The sequence below is a fragment of the Anoplophora glabripennis genome, unplaced genomic scaffold, assembly GCF_000390285.2.
Source record: "Anoplophora glabripennis isolate ALB-LARVAE unplaced genomic scaffold, Agla_2.0 scaffold17, whole genome shotgun sequence".
Taxonomy (NCBI): Eukaryota; Metazoa; Arthropoda; class Insecta; order Coleoptera; family Cerambycidae; genus Anoplophora; species Anoplophora glabripennis.
Genome location: NW_019416231.1, coordinates 687,002 through 705,584, shown reverse-complemented (window position 1 = coordinate 705,584; position 18,583 = coordinate 687,002). Strand labels below are relative to the sequence as shown.

The 18,583-nt window shown below is 42.6% G+C and overlaps 1 protein-coding gene across 8 annotated transcripts in view; it reads right to left on the bottom strand.

Annotated features, from left to right (window-relative positions):
• Positions 1-367: 367 nt before the first annotated feature.
• The window catches only part of LOC108917842 (probable JmjC domain-containing histone demethylation protein 2C), a 322,212-nt gene continuing 303,996 nt past the window's right edge, over positions 368-18,583 (bottom strand). For 2 of the 8 annotated variants that reach the window (XM_023455245.1, XM_023455254.1), the window contains 12 exons: positions 15,570-16,130; positions 12,257-12,675; positions 9,096-9,448; positions 8,828-9,032; positions 8,495-8,656; positions 7,482-8,151; positions 5,223-7,252; positions 3,713-3,863; positions 3,524-3,654; positions 3,150-3,471; positions 2,027-2,472; positions 368-1,957 (listed from right to left, as the gene is read on the bottom strand). In XM_023455245.1, the coding sequence (XP_023311013.1) occupies positions 785-1,957; positions 2,027-2,472; positions 3,150-3,471; positions 3,524-3,654; positions 3,713-3,863; positions 5,223-7,252; positions 7,482-8,151; positions 8,495-8,656; positions 8,828-9,032; positions 9,096-9,448; positions 12,257-12,675; positions 15,570-16,130 (6,623 nt within the window). In that variant the 3' untranslated portion in view covers positions 368-784. The remainder of the gene's footprint in view (positions 1,958-2,026; positions 2,473-3,149; positions 3,472-3,523; positions 3,655-3,712; positions 3,864-5,222; positions 7,253-7,481; positions 8,152-8,494; positions 8,657-8,827; positions 9,033-9,095; positions 9,449-12,256; positions 12,676-15,569; positions 16,131-18,583) is intronic. The other 6 variants (XM_023455246.1, XM_023455247.1, XM_023455252.1 and 3 more) reach the window with 6 other exon arrangements.

The following is an 18,583-nucleotide window of genomic DNA, read 5'->3' as shown; positions in this document are numbered from 1 at the left end:
TTATACGAGTGTCGTAAGAAACAGTCAAAATTGAAAAACACCCTGTTTCTCCCAAACGAGTCCATTTTTTTGAAAATCCAACAAGGGACGTTTGAACTACTTTTTTGCTTGCTTTTCAACTGATTCAGGTTTTTGGGTTTTTTTTTTTCCCATTCAATTTTTGTCGATAACCGAGTCGGGACGTTTGAACTACTTTTATGTATCTCTTCAGAATATACAAAAAACCCCCCAAAAGTGAAATATGCATCTTAATTGTGAATTCTTGCCGTTGCTACCAGTATGAATTACCAGCAAATTTTCGACGCAACGATATTACTCGGAACACAAAAACTCCAACTTCGCAACGTGAAATAAAATAAGTCTTAGAAACGTTTTTTTGTACTTATATATTTGTCAACTGTTGTTTGAAACATTTTTCTGCTTATCATTAACGGACATCTTAGACTATAAACTTGAAAAGTTAAAAAAAAGGTTAGCGTGGCTGTTCGATCAATGGGCACAGTTCTGGCCGTACGTGCGGACACCGAGTAACCAACAAGGAGTGTAAATAGGCTAAAATATGGTGGTGACGCGCTGGGCCACTAGTCTACATACAGGAAGGTAAACCGTGCGTATTCAGCATTTTCATCCAAACTCAAGAGTCACTTTTTTTGTACACGTATGTACACAGAAGAGAAAAAACAGGAAAATGTGCTCGACACATTCTGTACGATTTCTTTAGAAGTTATATATCACACAGGAAATTTCATAAATTTAAAAGTTTTGCGTCTACTATCACAATGTTTTAAGCCGTCTCGTTAGAGTCCGATTTGGTGGAATTCTCCGCGTCCACCGCCGCGCTACCGTTACTCCTCTCGCTGCCCGAGTCCTTCTCGCTCTTCACGTTCAAATGTTTGTTCATTATTGCACTTAGCGTCGACAGAGAGTCCTTCACCGCGTGATAGATAATGTTCTTTATCTGCAGCTTGTCCTCGTGGTTCGAGTGGGTGTCGCTGAGGTCGCGGAACTCCTGCGTCAAGTGGAAACAATGCGACACGTTCTCCGGCGACACAAAGTCCTCTGCCACTTTTATGCAGTTGTGGAGGTTGCGCACCTGATGGGGGGCGCCCGCCGGAATGAACACCGCGTCTCCTTTACACTGTACGATGGCGTAACCCTCGACTCCGTACTCCTTGTACAGCCTCTCGCGCAGCGGCCCGTCCAGGTAGCAGCTCTGGTCGTGTATGGGGTCGTGATGGGGTTCCAGACGTCCGCCCTTCTCCACCACCACCTTGTTGAGTAGGTCTCGGATTTTGTCGGCGTCCCTGGCGTTGTAGATGTGCCAGAGGGCGCCGGGCAGCTCGCCTTTGTCCCTCACCCGCCTTCTCGTCAGAATATCACATCCGGCTTCGTCGATAGCTCTGAAAGCCTCCTTTATGTGTTCGTCGCTATCGCCGTCTTTAGGAATGCCCACGTACACCATAACATTTACGGCGTCGGATATGTCCAGGTGGAGGTTGGTCGTACCCTTGTTCGGGTGCAGGGCGGAACCGTAAGCGTTATACATCTTCGGGCCGAGGTCGGGTCTAACGAAACAATCCGGCAGCCTACTCGCCAGATTCAACCGGCCGGTACGATGCGTGTACTCCGACAGCGGTAAAACTTTCATCAGATCGCTGTACCGCGAGGGTAACATCTCGGCAAAGTCCTCGCCGGGCGGCCAGTCTTTCAGTTTCAGAAGCATGGGTTGACCGCGGTCATCCTTAAGCCGTTTGGAGAAGTGGTCGAAGCCCTCCCAGAATTTCCTCATGGGCTGGTTGGGGACGAGATTCCCCGTCATGCAGTTGACTAGATCGTTCTTCTCGTCCCCGAAATCGCGCGCAAAGGCCTCCGGGTTCCAAAGGTCGGGGTTGATGTTGCGGGTAACGTCCGACACGATCACCGGCTGGCCTCGTTTCCACTGGTCCTGGAAGAAAACCTGTGTTAAAACCGTATTTATAAAGCCGTGGCAATTAACGTGAAAATCACATTTTTTTTTTGTACTGACCTGGAAAATTTTTTGATTTTCTTTACACAACGGATCGCTGAGTCTCAAGAGTTTCCCGTCACACAGCCAACTGTGTGGCGTATCGGGATACAGCATCTTACTCTCCGTTAAAGTCATGATCCTAATAGGCAGCTGCACTCTGCCCTTTCCCTGCCAATTGTACCTCCTTACGAAGTGCTTTAATTCGTACTTGGGCTCGATCGGGGTTTCCACAGTTTTCTGAGGGACGCTGTCCTCGATCACGCTGGAAATGACATCGTCCAAGTCGGCGGGTTTGGTGGGAATGCTCGTCTTCTTCTTTGATTCGGTTTTGGAGACGGGCGAGGCCGCACGGGACCCGTTCGGCTTGTGGGACGGCCGGATCAGCAGCTCTCTCAACGTGGAAAAGTTGCCTTCCTCCTCGCTGCTGCTGCCTTCTTTTTTCTCCTCGCGGTCCAACGGGACATCTGTTAAACAACTGATCGGTGAGTTTACGGTACTCTAATTATTCGTTTTATTTAATGATCAATTTTTAACAGTTGCAGCAATAAATTCGTGGACGGATTTCTTTTTCAAACATATTTAAGAGCAAATAGGCAACCAGCAATACATTTTTATGGATTTTATTACACATTTTGTGAAAATATGAATTAATGGACAAATCACAGACTTTCCTCCGTTCTAACGCAGATTTTCTACAAAATGGAGTTAGTTTGAAATTTAAATTACTTTTTGTTGTCGAGAAATTTGTAATTTGCCATTTTTTAACAAGTAAATTACAAATTTCTTTACACCAAAGAGTTATTTGAGTTTTGAACAAAGTCCATTATATAGAAAATCTGTGTTAAAATGGGGGAAAGTCTGTTATTTGTCCATTAATTCATATTTAGACAAGGTATGTAATAAAATCTATAAAAATTTTTTGTTGTTTGCTTTTTTGTTTTGGGGCCTTTTTAGGGGACTTTTTTTTTTTTTTTTTTGTGGTGTCTGTTTTTCTAGTTTTTGGCCGTGTTTTTTTTATACCCTGTGTATCTTGTTTTTGTGCGATATGTGCCCCGTACTGCTGAATATTAAAGTAATAAGTGTTAAAAATTAAAAAAATAACATTCTTTTAATAGTCGTATTGGAATTATCGATGACTTACCGTCCTCGTCCTTTATCTCCTTCTTGATACCGTTGACCTTGTCCCCGAGGATGCCCTTGATGATCTCCTTGGCCTGGACGTTGTTGGGCTTGAGGGTGACCTCCTTGCTGGTGGGGCACGCGCAGTACTGCTCGATGTTCCACAGCTCGCGCATCTCGTGCACCATCTTGCCGAGCTTCATCAGCGATTCGCCGGCGATGATCTGGGTCAGCATCAGTTTCTCCTGCTCGTGGGCCTGCCTGTTCGTGCACAGCAGCCAGGAGTACTCGTCGCGGTCCTTCCCCGGCTCGCCCCATACCTTTATGGCGCCCTTTTTACGACTCTGAAAAAAACTAATGAATTTGGAATTCCCGGACGGATTTTAGAAACCTCACCTTGTAACAGTCTATGCAGACGACGAATCCGCATTTGTTGCAGGCCCAGTGGAAGTTGAACAGCGTCGTTTCGCACACGTCGCACATCTCTCTGACGCCCTGGACTACCCTCTTCCACGCTACCGTCTTATCTGAAATGAGAACGACTTTCAGTTGGCGATATCGACGGTTTACGAAACGGAAACAAACCTTCAGACATGTGTTCAGAATGGGCGTCCTTCTCTTGGACCAACAGGTCGCAGAAGTGATCGCCCACTTGTTTTAAGAGAAATCTGGACGTTTCGAGGTCCAGATCGGGTGGCGGGGTTTCGGGATTAGGAAGCCACAGTTTTAGATCATCCTGCAAGTGATTATGGTCACATTATCATAAAATTATTAGTAAAGAATTGAGGGACTGTCACTTTTTCTTATAAAATAAATAAAATAAAAATATATTTTAAAGCGGAAGAGTCAATTGGGCCGGTTTTTAGTCCCTCTTCATTCATTTTTGGCCACAAATAAATAGAACATTTTTTTTTTATTATTTATACCCCATCCTTCCTCTAGTCAGTATCAAGGTCAATTTGAGGTCAGATTGAGAAAAAGTGCATTAAATCAAAGGATCTCGGAGTTTAGGTATTTGGGGCCGCTGAGTCGGAATCGAAGGTTAGTTTGTGTTTTAGGCCATTTTAAGGTTGTTTCAAGGATATTTCAAGGTCAAATTGAGAAAAAGCCATGCAAGTAAGTCCGACCACGTTATACAGGATTTTGGGGTCCGAGGTTAGTTGGTCTGTATCAGGTCATTTAAAGGTCGTCTCAAGGTCAAATTGAAAAAACCGAGCAATTTAGTAAAATCGCCTGTTTTATAGGTTAGGTGAGTTCGAATCTGAGGTTAGTTCGTCTGCATCAGGTCATTTGAAGGTCAAGGTCATTTAAAGGGCAAACCAAGAAAAAAACAAGAAATCGGTTACCATTTTTGAAGTCTCCGAGTTTGAGGTTTAAGGTCATTTCAAGGTTATTAGATGTAATTGCTTGGCTTTTTTCAACTTGACCTTGAAATATCCTAGAGACGACCTTCAAATAACTTGATACAGACAAACTGACCTCGAATTTCAACTCACTGACCTCAAAAGGCCAGTTTATTTACATCAGGTCATTTGAAGGTTATTTCAAGGTCATTTAAAGATCAAACAAAGAAAAAACTGAGAAATCGATTATCATTTTTGAAGTCTCCGAGTTTGAACCCAAGATTCGTTTATATGTATCAGGTTTAAGGTCATTTCAAGGTTGTTGGATGTAATTGCTTGGCTTTTTTCAACTTAACCTTGAAATATCCTAGAGACGACCTTCAAATAACTTGATACAGACAAACTGACCTCAGATTCAAACTGAGCGACCCCAAAATTCTGTATAGCAAGTGCTCAGACTTGATTGCTCGGCTATTCCTCAATTTGACTGTGGAATGACCTTGAAACAACCTTGAAAAAACCTTAAAATGGCCAGATACAGACAAAGTAACCTCCGATTCGGACTCCACAACCCAAAACACTTTTTATCAATCTGAGCTCTAATTGACCTTGGATCCTGACTAGAAAGAAGGGAGGTCATGTTTGGGATGGATTCGATTAGTTATTGGATATAAAAAATTGAAAAAAAATTTTTTTGTGGCCAAAAACGGCCCCTTTCAGCAAAAACCGATTGTGTGATACGTTTCGCTTACCTCCAAAGCATCTTTGTGAGGATCCGAGAAACCGGCGATGGCCAGTTGTCCGTTCTTTGTGTACCTCAACCTTCTGAAAGCGTAAAACCTGCAGAAGATGTTGGGCATGTTCTTGGAGCGCTGGTTGGGCGTCCACCTGCACTCCCTGCACTTGGCCAGCTTGGGAGCCACCTCGAAACAGGGCCCGTCCTGCAGGAAGCTCTCGCCAGTCTTCTTCAATTGCCCCACAGGAGGTTTGCGAAAGGGGTCACGCGGGGGCTGAATGTCGTCTTTGATCTTCTTCGGCCGTGGCTCCTCGCCTTTATCGTTTTTTGAACCCTTAGGCCTCCTCCCTCGTTTGCGCGGCTCCTTTCCTGCGTTAGCATTTTTCTTGCCCGGAGCGGAAGCGCTGGCGCCGGAATCACTGTCTTTCTCGCTGCCGCTCTCCTTTTCGCTGTCGCTGCCGCTCTCGCTGGGCGGTGTTACTGGTGGTTGCGGGCCCGTTTTACGTTTCTTGTCGTCGTTTGGCTTTTTCGCCGAAGACCCTCCTCCCCCTTTTTTTCGTTTTACTTTGGGCGGTTTGCGTTTCGGGGGCGATTTCCTGCCCCGTTCTTGATCGCTGCTGGACGAATCGTCATTTTTTGCGTCGCCGTTTACCGTGCATTCTTTCACAGGTTTTCTGTTGACGGGTTTGCTGGGGAAATGTTTCGTTTTATTTATACTGTTAATTGCCATCGTGCCTACGGCGTGTATGGAGTTGACAGGGTTTTCTTTGACAGGGTTGCTCGTGTTATTCAAAATCGCCGGCGCCGTTACTTTTATGTTTATGGGGAGCGTCACACAACTGCCAGAACCGACGACTCCGGTCGTGTCCTCCATGTCTTCTCCGGTGTGTCGCTGGAGCCACGCCTTCTTGAGATGCCTCACGGGGTAACTGCTGCTAGAGGTTTTCTGGGGGCCCGGACTGTTGGACTTCTCAGAGTCCACCGTGCTGGGTGTTATGTTAACTTTGACGGGCGTACCGGGCGATTCGTCCGCCGCAGGACCCGGAGTTACGCTCGTGGGTGGAGTAGGCGTCGATGCGGCACTTACCGGGGCCGGACTATTACTCAAAGGAACTGTAGGGGTGGGTGGTTTCGGACTCAATTCTCCGGTCGACGCCGGTCGTATGGTTTCCACCGTCACTGCGGTTACACTCACGTCGGGCAGGTTTTCCGTTAATATCATCGGGGTTTGGGATATTAACGATGTAACGTTGGACGTAGGCGTCCTGTAAGCGGCCGTGTTCACCACCGTCGTGATGGTGGTGGCAGCGCTCGCTATTAAAGGACTTGGCTCGCTCACTCTGGCCAGCTGGGGCTGCTGGCTGACGCTGCCGAAAATACTCAAGTTAGGGGGGACCGCGGCACTGGCCGGAGGCGGTTCGATCCTGCGCTTCTTGACCTCCAAGCAAACGGGGTTGCTGGTGCTCGCATTGCTCACAGGTGTGGCGGCCTTCCGTTTCGGGGACACAGAGGAAGAATTCTCCATTTTATTAGAACTGACCCCCAAGTCGAGCGGCTGCGTTTGCTGGGACACTCCGCTGAGGTTCAGTAGGAACTGAGCATGAGATCTGGAGATGGGCAGGGGCGCCGACGCTGCCGAGGGCGGGGAAGTGCCCTGCTGGCCGACCAGCTTGACGGAGAGGCCGCCCGGGACGTATCCGGGTGTTCTATCGTATCTGTCCAAGCTGGACGTGGTACGGCTGCTGTGGGCGGGAGGCGGGGGACACGTCATCATCGGGGGCGCCTGATTGTGGGGCGGATGGTACTGGGACACTTGCTGATAGGGGGAAGGGGATACGGACGACGACAAGGGGGGCTTCGCGGTCAGCTGGATGGGGGCGGAGGTCTCGTGAGGGCGAGACACTGGCACCACGGAAACCCCACCCAACGGAGGCTTGCCGAATATCTGCGGGGGCGCGGGACTGCTCACTTTCGGCTTTGAGTTCGAAACGCTGGGCGTCGTGGACATCGTGTATGCCGCCGTGGTGAAGGGATAGCTCGTTTTGCCTGAAAACAAGACAATGACAAGACAACCAAAAAAAAAATCTGAACGTCCGTGATTCAGACTTTTTTTTTGGAAAACATTAAACATTTGCATAGAGGGTGTTTAAAAAACTAAAGTGCAAAATTTTTCAAAAAGAAGATGGCACCACTCTAGTCATGATTTAAGTTCTGTTACACGAAAAATTAATAAAGTATACACGGGAATATTCATAAATTAATAACGAAAACTCACCAGACGTTTGATAAATCATGGTCTGTGCCTCGGATCCCCTCGGGAACCTCATCTCCGGGGACGGATGCGGCTGGCTGTGAGGGTGCTGATGGGGGCTCTGCCTTTGGTGGTGGGGACTGGACATTTGCCCCGTCGGCCTGTGGTGGCTCTGCGCCTTGCCGAGATTCTGCGCTTCGAGGTGGTGCGTGAGGTGGAGCGGCGACTGCGTCGGGCTCCTGTACTCGTACATGCCCTTGGCCTGCCCGCCCTGCGTGGGCGTGGGCAAGTAGTGGCTTAATATCTCGTTCCTCAGCTTGGGACTGGGCGAATGGGCCATCGTCACCCGTGACTCCAGGTGATGGGGGTTCTTGGCGTCGTGCTTCACTATGACGGAATTCTTGATCTCGCTGACCAGCGACTGGCCCGTCATCTCCCTCTCCCTGTCCATGGTCCCCGATTTGCTCACGACCAGGCCGCTGGGCGACGTCTTGTGTAGGTCGGACTTCTTTGGTTCGAAAAACGAGTTCTGCGGGTGGCACACGGGGTAGCCGTACATGTTCAGCTCGCTCTTGGGCATGGACTGGGGCACCATGGAGGAGATCTTCTCCGTCGGTTGCTTCGGCGCCGCCACGACGCGGCTGTGCGCCGGCGGAGGGGGGTATTCGGTTTTTCCAGGTACACTTTGCGGCCTCTGTAAAAAAAAATAACATATTTTTGTCTGACGCAACTGTTTGGCGGGTACGATCTGATTCGGCAAACTATTCGCCTCAGAATGGCGTTTACATCACGGTACTTCAAGAGTAGCAAATACATAAATACATCATAGGCAATTTTATCGGAAACAATGTCCTGCAAATTAGTCTAAAAATTAAAAAAGTGAAAATAAAAACAATTTTTTTTTTTTACTTTCAATTTACACTTTAGGGTTAACCTGAGGATACTAGTGGAAATATCTTCAATTATTTTATCTTTTAGCCAAAAATAATCAATTTTAACTGGTGAAAAAATTTAATAAAAACTGAACGGGCACTTACAGGATAATACGATCTGTGGTCTCTCGCATCCTGCCTGACAGTGGTTAAATGCCTCTGTTGTTCCCTTTGGTGTAATTCCTCCGCCCTCTTCCTATCGTCCTCCGATAAGCTCGACGTTCTTGGCTGTGGAGGCCTCCCGGCTATCGGATTCCACTGTTCCCTCTGAAAAATCAACAATCACAGTTCACGGTTCCCGATAAAACGATAATATGCTGAAAGTGTACCGGAAGAAATTGATCTACTTTAACTTTTTAAACGTTTCAAAACGAAGCATTTTAAAAAATTGAGAGAGCAGCTCCTCAAAAACGTAGATTAGATAAAAATCGAACTAACCAATACCTTTTGCTGAGCGGCCCTGAGCGACTTCTCGAAGTGGTTGTGGAGGGCTTGCTCCTGCCTCTCCTTCTCCAGTTCCCTCTCCTTCTCCTGCCGCTCCCTCTCCCTTTCCCTCTCCAATTTCTCTCTCTGCTCTTGCCTGTCCCTCTCTAACCTCTCCTTCTCTTTCTGCTGCTTCTCCAGCTCCTGATTCTGCCTCTCCCTATGCAACGTCAAGAAAAAAAAATACAACGTAACGTTACGCAAAGTTACAAAAATCACTCACATTTCCACCCACCTGATCATCCTTTCATGCCTTTCGCGGTCTTGAAGAACGAAGACTCGCTCCCTGTCCAAAATATCTTCCGAGGTCGAATGACCGGTTTGCTGGGGCAAGAGGTGGGCGGACACCCCGTAGGGTCCCCTCTGGGACTTCCACAGCATGTCGGAGAACTGGGGGTGATGGTACAGGTGCTGGGCGGCCAGGTGGGGGTGCCCCAACGGGTGGGGGCTCATTAGGGTAGGAGGTGGCGGGACTACGGGATAAGTCCCTAGAGACGCTGGGTGGGTTCCTGTGGCGGACGTTGGAGCAGACGGGCCAGACGAGGCCGGTGTGCTGGGATGAGACATTAGCAAGGTCTGCAACACAGACATTCATTATAAGTATAAGCCAAATGTATCGGTAATCCTTATTTTGCTAGCTACAAACTTATTATACCAGCGACTCTAACTAACTATTTAAGTGTATTTAGTTTTGATTGCCGTAAAGTGTTACAGGCATTTTCTACCAGCGATCATCAACAAATGTTTATCATATTGAAATAAACTATGTGTTGAACGGTTGTTGCCAATGTGAATGTAAACAAGAAAATGTATAATAATATTTACTTATGTTATCACTAGATATCTAAAGATTCTTAATATTACAGAAAATATGCCAAATAAAACTCGTGAACATTGCGTTACTGATGATTACTGATAACTTATACCTTAATATTATAAATATAATAAAAAAATACTATTCTCATTGTTTCCCATGTCAAATTTAACATTATATTGCACATATATAGAATAACACTGTAAAATGCAATGATAACGTTGTACTTAGTAATGTTACAGTGTTAAATAGAACAGAAAATTTTCTAACCTCAAAATTATCCACATAATTGACAAGTTGGAGAAAACGTTCCTTTCATTCTAAATATTCATTGGAAGAAAAAAAAAAACAATATTTGTCATAATAACACTAACACATAATTCTTACCCAGCTTTTATTGAATATAAATGCTGGAATCTAATAAGATGCTAGACAATCACTTTAAAACTTTCTACTTTTCTATTAACCGCACCATGGAACCTGTCCAAAACAAACTAAACAACTGTTGCTACGGTAACGTAGACACGTTTTCAATGGCACGCCTTTCAATTCCTTATTTTGAAACCGCCACGGCACGGCGGACATCACAACAAACGCTTCGAAAAAGCATGAAAAATATATCCGCCGTTGATTAATGATTAAAATAATTTAACAACAAAACCAGCGTGTCGGATCGATTGCGAGTTACAGGCGTGAATGTTGTAATATTTGGATATTAAAATAGCCGACCCATTTCTGTTGGATAACTCGATTAGCGGCTAAACCTTAAGTCAAAATCGAAATGCCTCAGTTTTGAATATTCGTCATGCATTGCATATTACAATGTTGGGTAATACATGCAAAAACATCATAGGCATTTCTTTTCTTATTTGTTGTCTTTGGGTCGGACGCTACTACGAAAAATTTTACTCCCAATCAAGTAGTTAAATGCGAAACAAAAGCGCTTCGACATTGCGCAAGTCAGGCGTCACACTACGCGACGCGTTCTCAATAATTAACCTGTAATTAATGTAATAAATTTTATTGGTAATTAAGGGCGAATCCTAGTGAAATAATCGAAATTTAAACCTGAAATAGTACAATCATCCTAGACTAGATGCAGTATCGGTGTCTAATTTCTAATTAGTGAAACGCGATTTAAAAATTCCAGTGTTTTTTGTGCGAGTTTTTCTTCAGCTGCAACAGTTGCAAGCGTGAAATGGTGCCTAATTAGAGTTTTAAACTCGGTTTTAAATTTGTCATTTTTTAAGTGTAAATATGCCGGGCATTCCGTAATTTCGTGATTTTTACGTCGTGGAAGTTGAATCATTAGTTGTTTTTATAATGTGCAATTCGTCGTAATTTTTTTTCCTTGTGGTCGGATTTGGAGAAGCCAGTTAGTTGGTGAGTAATAAAATGCAAAGTACTAGGTAGTAGATTTATTATAAATGTAGGTAGCTAGATCCAATAAATTCAATTATTCAACCATTTCCATGGAAATTATAAAAGTAGGTCACTGCTGTTCTGCGTTTAATAAATCAAGTAAGCAAATTGTACCACTGCTAAAGTATTTCTAGCGTGCCGTTTTACGAAGTTCGGACTACCTATCATGTTAGTTTCATTTAAATATTTTTCTAATTATGGTATAATTTATGAAAAAATTGATACAATTCACAAACTTTTGGAACTTCAGGAGACTAACCAGTCTTGTTAAAATTGTTATAAATACATAATTCCTGATGAGCATGACCGTGGCAATGTCTTGGGAGTATTGTTACTTGCTACCTGCTATTATAACGACTGTTTTTGTGTTCTTTGTTCTAAATATAATACCAGTTTCCCAGGTATTTTGAAATAATACATCATTGTTGTAAGTAAAATTGTAATTATAGGTACGTGCATTCACATTGTGCGACTGATTTTACCAGTAACGGCTATAACTTACACCACAGTAATTATAGTTTTCTCGTCTAATAAACAGCAAGTATACCGAATATTTATTTTGCGATTCTTATAAGTATATCCAAATACTTATGATTGTGACAACGCTATCGCTGTTATTTTGATACGGTTTTTTTGAAGAAAAATGCCATGGATTTGCGTCAGAGGTTAGAATATTTTTTTTTTTTTGAGGTTAAGTTTTCTGATTTGCATGTTAGATACCTATTAAAGGTTAAATAAAGTTAATTTTATACAAAAAAGGTACTCATACTAACGTTGAAATTACGAAAATGTACCGAATCCGAGTAAAACGCAATTGACTGTACCAAGGTCAACTGCTTTCTAAGCTAAATTGTTTTTTTTTTTTCTTTTAATCAATTAAATTCTGTTAAAGTAGGTATAGATAATTCTTATTATCAAAGCTTTTATGTAAAATTATTCTTCACAAAACGGCTTCCCAAGAAATCTTTGTATTACAATAATAAAATCAAATTTTCCCGCACTAACCTACAAATTCTTCTCATGCGATTTTAAAATTTAATGCAGATAAGTGCACTAGCGAATATATATAGCCATAAGCTTAAATATATTCGCCTAAACCTGCTCCCATCCACCGTGTCCCCAAAAAAAAATAGAGAAAAACCACTTACTTGACCTACCTGGTGCTGAACGCTTTGGATGTGTCGGACGTGGGGCTCCTCCAGCAGCAGGTTGGGGTCCCTCCAGACGCGCACCGGCTCGGTGTCGTGCCTCTGCTGCTGTTGCGCCGCTGAAGCCGACGACGACGATGGCGCCGGTATGAACAGCGGCGACCTGTTCTGCGCGGGTATGGCCTGGACCGCCGGCCCAGACGAAGACGACGACGACGACGAGGTGTGATTCGGCTCGTCCGATGAACTCAGGGCGCTGGACCGCGACCCCGACCGCTCATCGCCACTGCCCGAACGCAGCGAACTCACGCCCGAGTCGGAGCGGTCGTCTGGGAAGCGGAGGAGGCTGGTTGGGGTTTCTGAGTTGAGTTCCATCCTGCTGTAGGGCGAGGACGACACCAGTGGTCCGTCATCGTCACCTGCGGGCAAAACGCCGTTGTAGCTACGGTGGTTGAATTCCGTCCAACATTTAGAACGTTTACTCACAATAGACAGGGCGATTCCTTTAAGCGAAACCTATTTACGGATTTAATTTAAAAAAATCTAAATAACAAAAGTTTTCCCTCATGCAAGCCGTATTTTTGCGCAACCCCATCCTTAGGCCATTATCTCCTAAACTATTCTTAAAGCAGTCTTTAATTTTGAGTCACCTTGTATATAATCAAGTTAAGCAAACTTGATTTACCTAACTTGCCAGCTCCGTTAATTTATAATAACTTAAATGAGTATCTAACAATTACTCGCATATCTACATAAACATATTGATGTTAAAAACGTAAATGGAAAAATATGGTTTATCGCAACTGTTCAATGTCGAAGTAGTCGTGTCATTATTATACGGAAATTTGAATTGAAAATTGAACCACGGACTATTTCTATTACGTTAACTGACCTCGGTCAATAAATTAGTACGAAAACAATAAATGTTGATGACTCGACAAACCCGATACGCAATTTTTTAAATAATCAAAGACCGTGAGAAATAACTTCGTGAAGAATTGCGCGTTTCATTAAAAATACAATAGCAAAGCATCCCAGGATTGTATACCGAATATTTTTTATTATATTATAACTACAAAGGAATAGAACGTTAATTAATTTTGCTCGCAATTGGAACGACCTCTGTAGCGAATACAATTGAATGTATATCGTATTATATTACTGCAATGGTTGCCTCAGCGTTTTGTTTACATCATAGCACTTCAAGAGTAGCAAATACACAGTAAATACATCATCGGCAAAAAACAACGACATTGCAAAAACAGCATAGTTATACTTTAAATTCTGTTAAAAGGGGCGTTTTTAAGCGTAATTCTTGTATTTTCAACATTTCTATAGGTTAGATATATAGATATTTTTATTCTATCATTGTCTTGCGAGTTCTCGTATATAAAATGCCAACCTTCGTTAAATTTGTTTATAAACACACAAATATTACTTTTTTTCCATGTAGGTATCTCCCTAAAATTGTGACAATAAAAAAAAAAGTTATCTTCTGTTTCATACACTTAGATTGTTTCGTCTTACTATCACATGCTTAAATTTTTGCCTAATTTTTTCCCAGACTTTTCTTCCCGTAAATATCCCGCTAATACGTTTTTGTGTTAAATACTTCTTAATATTCACTGAAAATTTTCCAAATTTTTGTTACCTAATACAGCAATCGACAATTATGATGATCAATCAAAAATTTGGTATACTTATTATTGTCTGTGGCCTAGGCATCAGTTTAGTTGTCAGGATATACTATATAGTAGCTTATTTTCTATATCCAGTTACATAGAAGAGGCCCTTATCTGCGTCATAAGTCTATCTAAATAAAAATTGTTGAACGACCTATGAAAAGGCGATATTTGATAAGGACAACTTTACATCTAGTTCTGATCTCGGTTCTGATATTTCCTATTAGGCCAACCAAATAGAGATTTTTTGGCACACTTGAGTAAATATTACAGCAAATTTCATGTATTACCTTTTGAAAAATACTTAGTAAATGAAAACCAAGTGATTTCCCCAGCAAAGTCGTGAACAATTTTTTTTAAACAATAAAAACTGCAAAAAAATGACATTTGTATTTTATATAATATCTCGAAAAATAATGATGGAATCGTCTTACTCTCAATAGAGAATAATAAAACTTATAAAATAGTTTTTTATGCGACCCGATAGGTTCATTTTTTACAGAGAAAATCCGGAAAAACCTCTAAAATAGACCTTTTTTTTAAAAAAATTCATAACTCCGTCAAATTTGAAGCTGGAAAAACAATCTTGCGGAAAATGACAGATAATAATATGTAGTTTAATCGTGCGCAAGATGGTTTCTGTCCAATGCATAGTTTTTGCACAATTGCATTATAAACAAATTAGGGTTTTTTTGCACAGCGTGGCGATTTATCAAAAATGGTCCGATTTAAATTCTGAAAATGGCATCTGAAAATAGACGACAAAATCTCCAATTTGTAAATCTCGGATTTTCACTTGGGTGATGGGAAATATTGTAAAAATGAGTCCTCCGCTCGCTGTTTCCCCCACTACCGCTACCCGACTCTGTGAATTTATTTATAATGTAATTGTGCAAAAACTATGCATCGGACAGAAACCATCTTGCGCACGATTAAACTACATATTATTATCTGTCATTTTCTGCAAGATTGTTTTTCTAGCTTAAAATTTGACAGATTTATGAATTTTTGAAAAAAGGTCTATTTTAGAGGTTTTTCCGGATTTTCTCTGTAAATAATGAACCTGTCGGGTCGCACAAAAAACCATTTTATAGTTTTTTTTATTCTCTACAAAAGTCCTATTGGGAGTAAGACGATTCCATCATTATTTTTGGAGATATTATAAAAAAAACCATGTCATTTTTTGCAGTTTTTATTGTTTAAAAAAAATTGTTCATGAATTTGCTGGGGAAATCACTTGGGTTTCGATTACTAAGTATTTTTCAAAAGGAAATACATGATGCTGTATTGGTTAGCCTATATTTGGTAGGTAGTGTGCCAGTTGCAATATGTATAGCACGTTTTAAATATGAATCCTCAATTTGTTACTGTTTACCGGCACTATCTTCCTTCAAATGCACTGTAGGTTGCCTACAATTCATGTATGTATTTGCCACACATAATTAGTGTCGGCATACACATTACCCCTAAAAACACTGACCCCCAATTAAAGTTACACCCTGTATAAACCTCCGTCATAAATAACAATTGCTATACTAGGAAAGGATTAATGAAATAAGCCCGCTTATGAGTGTGTACCAGTTCTTATGCACACAATCGTTATTTTAATAGACATGCATTACCTCCCTCACCTCTGATAGAGCAATCCCGCTCCTCAGCCTTACTGGGGGTACTCGTTCTTTGAGCCACTATCACACAGTCTTCCTCACCGTTGAGACCACCGTTCACCACTTGTGACGCAGGCATAGATCCACACTGCACTGTCGCATCGTCACTTCGCACAACGACACTCACTAACTCGACACTGCTGCCATTACTGTCCTCGGCGGGTTCGATGGGACGCGGATCCGGACCGTCGGCCGGCGGCTCCTCGTGGTGTTCCGGCCGCTCGTCCTCCTCCTCTTCCTCCTCGGCGCCGCTTTCCTCTAATTTTCGCCTACAAAGCTCGGAGAGCGCCGGGTTGCTCTGCAGGCAGTCCTCGACTCTAACCTCGATCTCCCGGAGTTTGCTGTTGTTCGCCTCCTCCAAGACCTTCTTCTTGTTCGAGCCGCGCTGGTTTAAGTTCTTCCTGGTGCGCGTTTGCTTGTTCTCGCAGTCCTCCTTGGGGCCGGCGAAGCTGCTTATGCGCGACTTGGCGGTCGAGGGGGCGTCTGTCTCGCTGGGTTTCCGTTTGCGCGACTTGCCCGCTGATCCTGCAACAAGAAACCATGCGTGAGGAATAGAAAATTAGCGTGCGTTGTTTTGCACGTGTACGTTCTAAGGCTACAAATAGCGAAAAGGATTTTTTGAATTGTAACCTTAGAAGACAGCTTAAAGGTACTTAAGCCCTTGAAAATTGTTTTTTTCCCGAAACATTTCAAGGTAAAACAATGAAGAGGGTTTACAAAAATTGGGTGTGACATAGTATAATCTATTAATTTTATGCAAAATATTTTCTAGAATCACATACATATGTTTTAACGAGCGTTCAAATAAAAACGTGGTCGAAGTTGGCTCTGACACATTGGACGTAGGGAGTAGCTTATAGCGACCAACTTAACCTCATTTCAGTTTCAATAACGTTAATGACTATATAACTTTATTTTAAAGAATAATCGTGATAACAATAAAAAACAATTAAAGGAGCTGCGGAAAGTGTCCCCCTCCTTGTTATAACAACAAATTAAAGCAGCTGCTGAAAGTGTCCCCCTCCTTGTTCCAAGCACTTTTCACACCTGTTCCTCAAAGAATTAAAGACATTTTCTAAGATGCTCGGGGTATTGTTAATTTCACGAATCTTGTCTATAAGTCGAGCCTGCAGATGGTTTAAATCAGAATAGGCAGTTCAAAAATAGTGTTTTTAAGGTAAGGCCACAAAAAGAAATCACACGGCGTAATATCACATGACCTCGTTGTAAATTCATGTTCAGCATTGAGACTTATTAGTCGATTTTGGAAAACTTCCCTCAACATATTTGTCGTCTCGCCTGCCGTATGTGCCCTTGCGCCATCTTCTTGAAAGTAAAAGTTTGTAATTTCGTTTTCTTCCAGCTGGTTAACAAAAGGAGCGATAATTTCTTCTCTATACCTTTGCGCAGTAAGAGTACCATTAAAAAAAAATAGGTCCATAAATCCTCCTTCGATTGAGAGCACATCAAACTCCAATTTTTTGGGCGTGTAGAGGGCCCTCGACAAAAAAGTTATCTGGTCTTTCAGAAGACCACATTCTCATATTCTGTGAGTTTACGTAATCACTTAAATGAAACCATGCTTCATCAGAAAAAAAGGTGATATTATGAAGTTCACCGTAGTTGTTTAAAATCCATTCACAAAATACAGCCCGTCGCGGAAAATCAACTTCATGAAGTTCTTGCTGACAAGTTAAACGATAGGAGAACAAACGCAAATCTTTTTTTAACACTGTGTGGCAGGTACCGACTGATACTCCCACCATTTGTGATAAAACACGTACAGAAGTTCTTGGCGCATTTTCCGTTATTTGTTGGACATTTTCTTTTAATTCTTCAGTCCGCTTTTTAGGTCGGCCGCTTCCCTCTTTTCTTGTTACACTGCACGTTTCACGAAAAACATTAACACAACGCTGAACTGCACTTTGAAAAATTTTGTACTCAACAACGCCGGGAAATTGATTTTGAAATTCTATGAAACATTCCTCAATAGAATACTTCCATATTCCATCAATCTTGCGTCCATTTCTAAAGTAGGACTCTATGATAAACACTTTTTGTTCTTGAGAAAACACCATTTTAAACGCTTTTTAAAACGAAAATATCCAAATTGATAGCGGCAATATAGCGCTTTGACAGATGACGTTTAAGTTCATTTGCTATACGCTACGCCCTACGTCCAAATTTTCAGAACCAACTTGACCACGTTTTTATTTGAACGCTCGTTATAAGTCCATATCACAATTTAGGAATTCTGTATTGTACAGGGTGTTGCACCTAAGAGGGATCCTTCTGTAACTCTGCAAATTATTTGGGTTTAGAAAATAATCTATCGAAAAAATTTGACCGTAGCATCATCTGTCTAGTCCGGTGACTCATTGTCAGTGCACCGAATTGCAAAAAAAACTAGACGAAATTACTTCCACGACTACCCATCGGTTTTTGCTGCAACCGTCGCAACTGTCGAAGAAATTATAACGAGCGTATCGCCTACTTCTACAGATTCGTTACATAAGGTGACCGCAAGAATGACACAGCCGTATCACAACACCAGTAATCGCCGAACGGACTTCGCAATATCTGGTGGAAACGGCAAAAAATGCGGTGGCAATTCCTCTTTCGATTAGGCGGCCGTGAGTAAGCCCCCGGTCGAGGTACGGCAAAAAGACTGACGCAACGTCGTAGAGTGAAAGTTGGCTAGCGCTTGCTTTCCATCGTTAAAATCGTTGGCACTCGTTTTGTAACTATAATTAGTGGGTTTGGGTGCGATTATTCGCGACCGACAGGGAAATAGTTGGAACTTGGAAGACGATAATCGTAATGCGCCGGTTGGGGAATTCAACGCGATCAAGGTCGTCCGTGGCGAAGCAAGATTTCCGGTTATTTTCGGTTTATTTCAGTCCCTAAAACGAAAATAAGAAAACAAATATATAGTGTGTCCCCACCACACCCTTGTGAACTTTTTTATTGTTGATTTT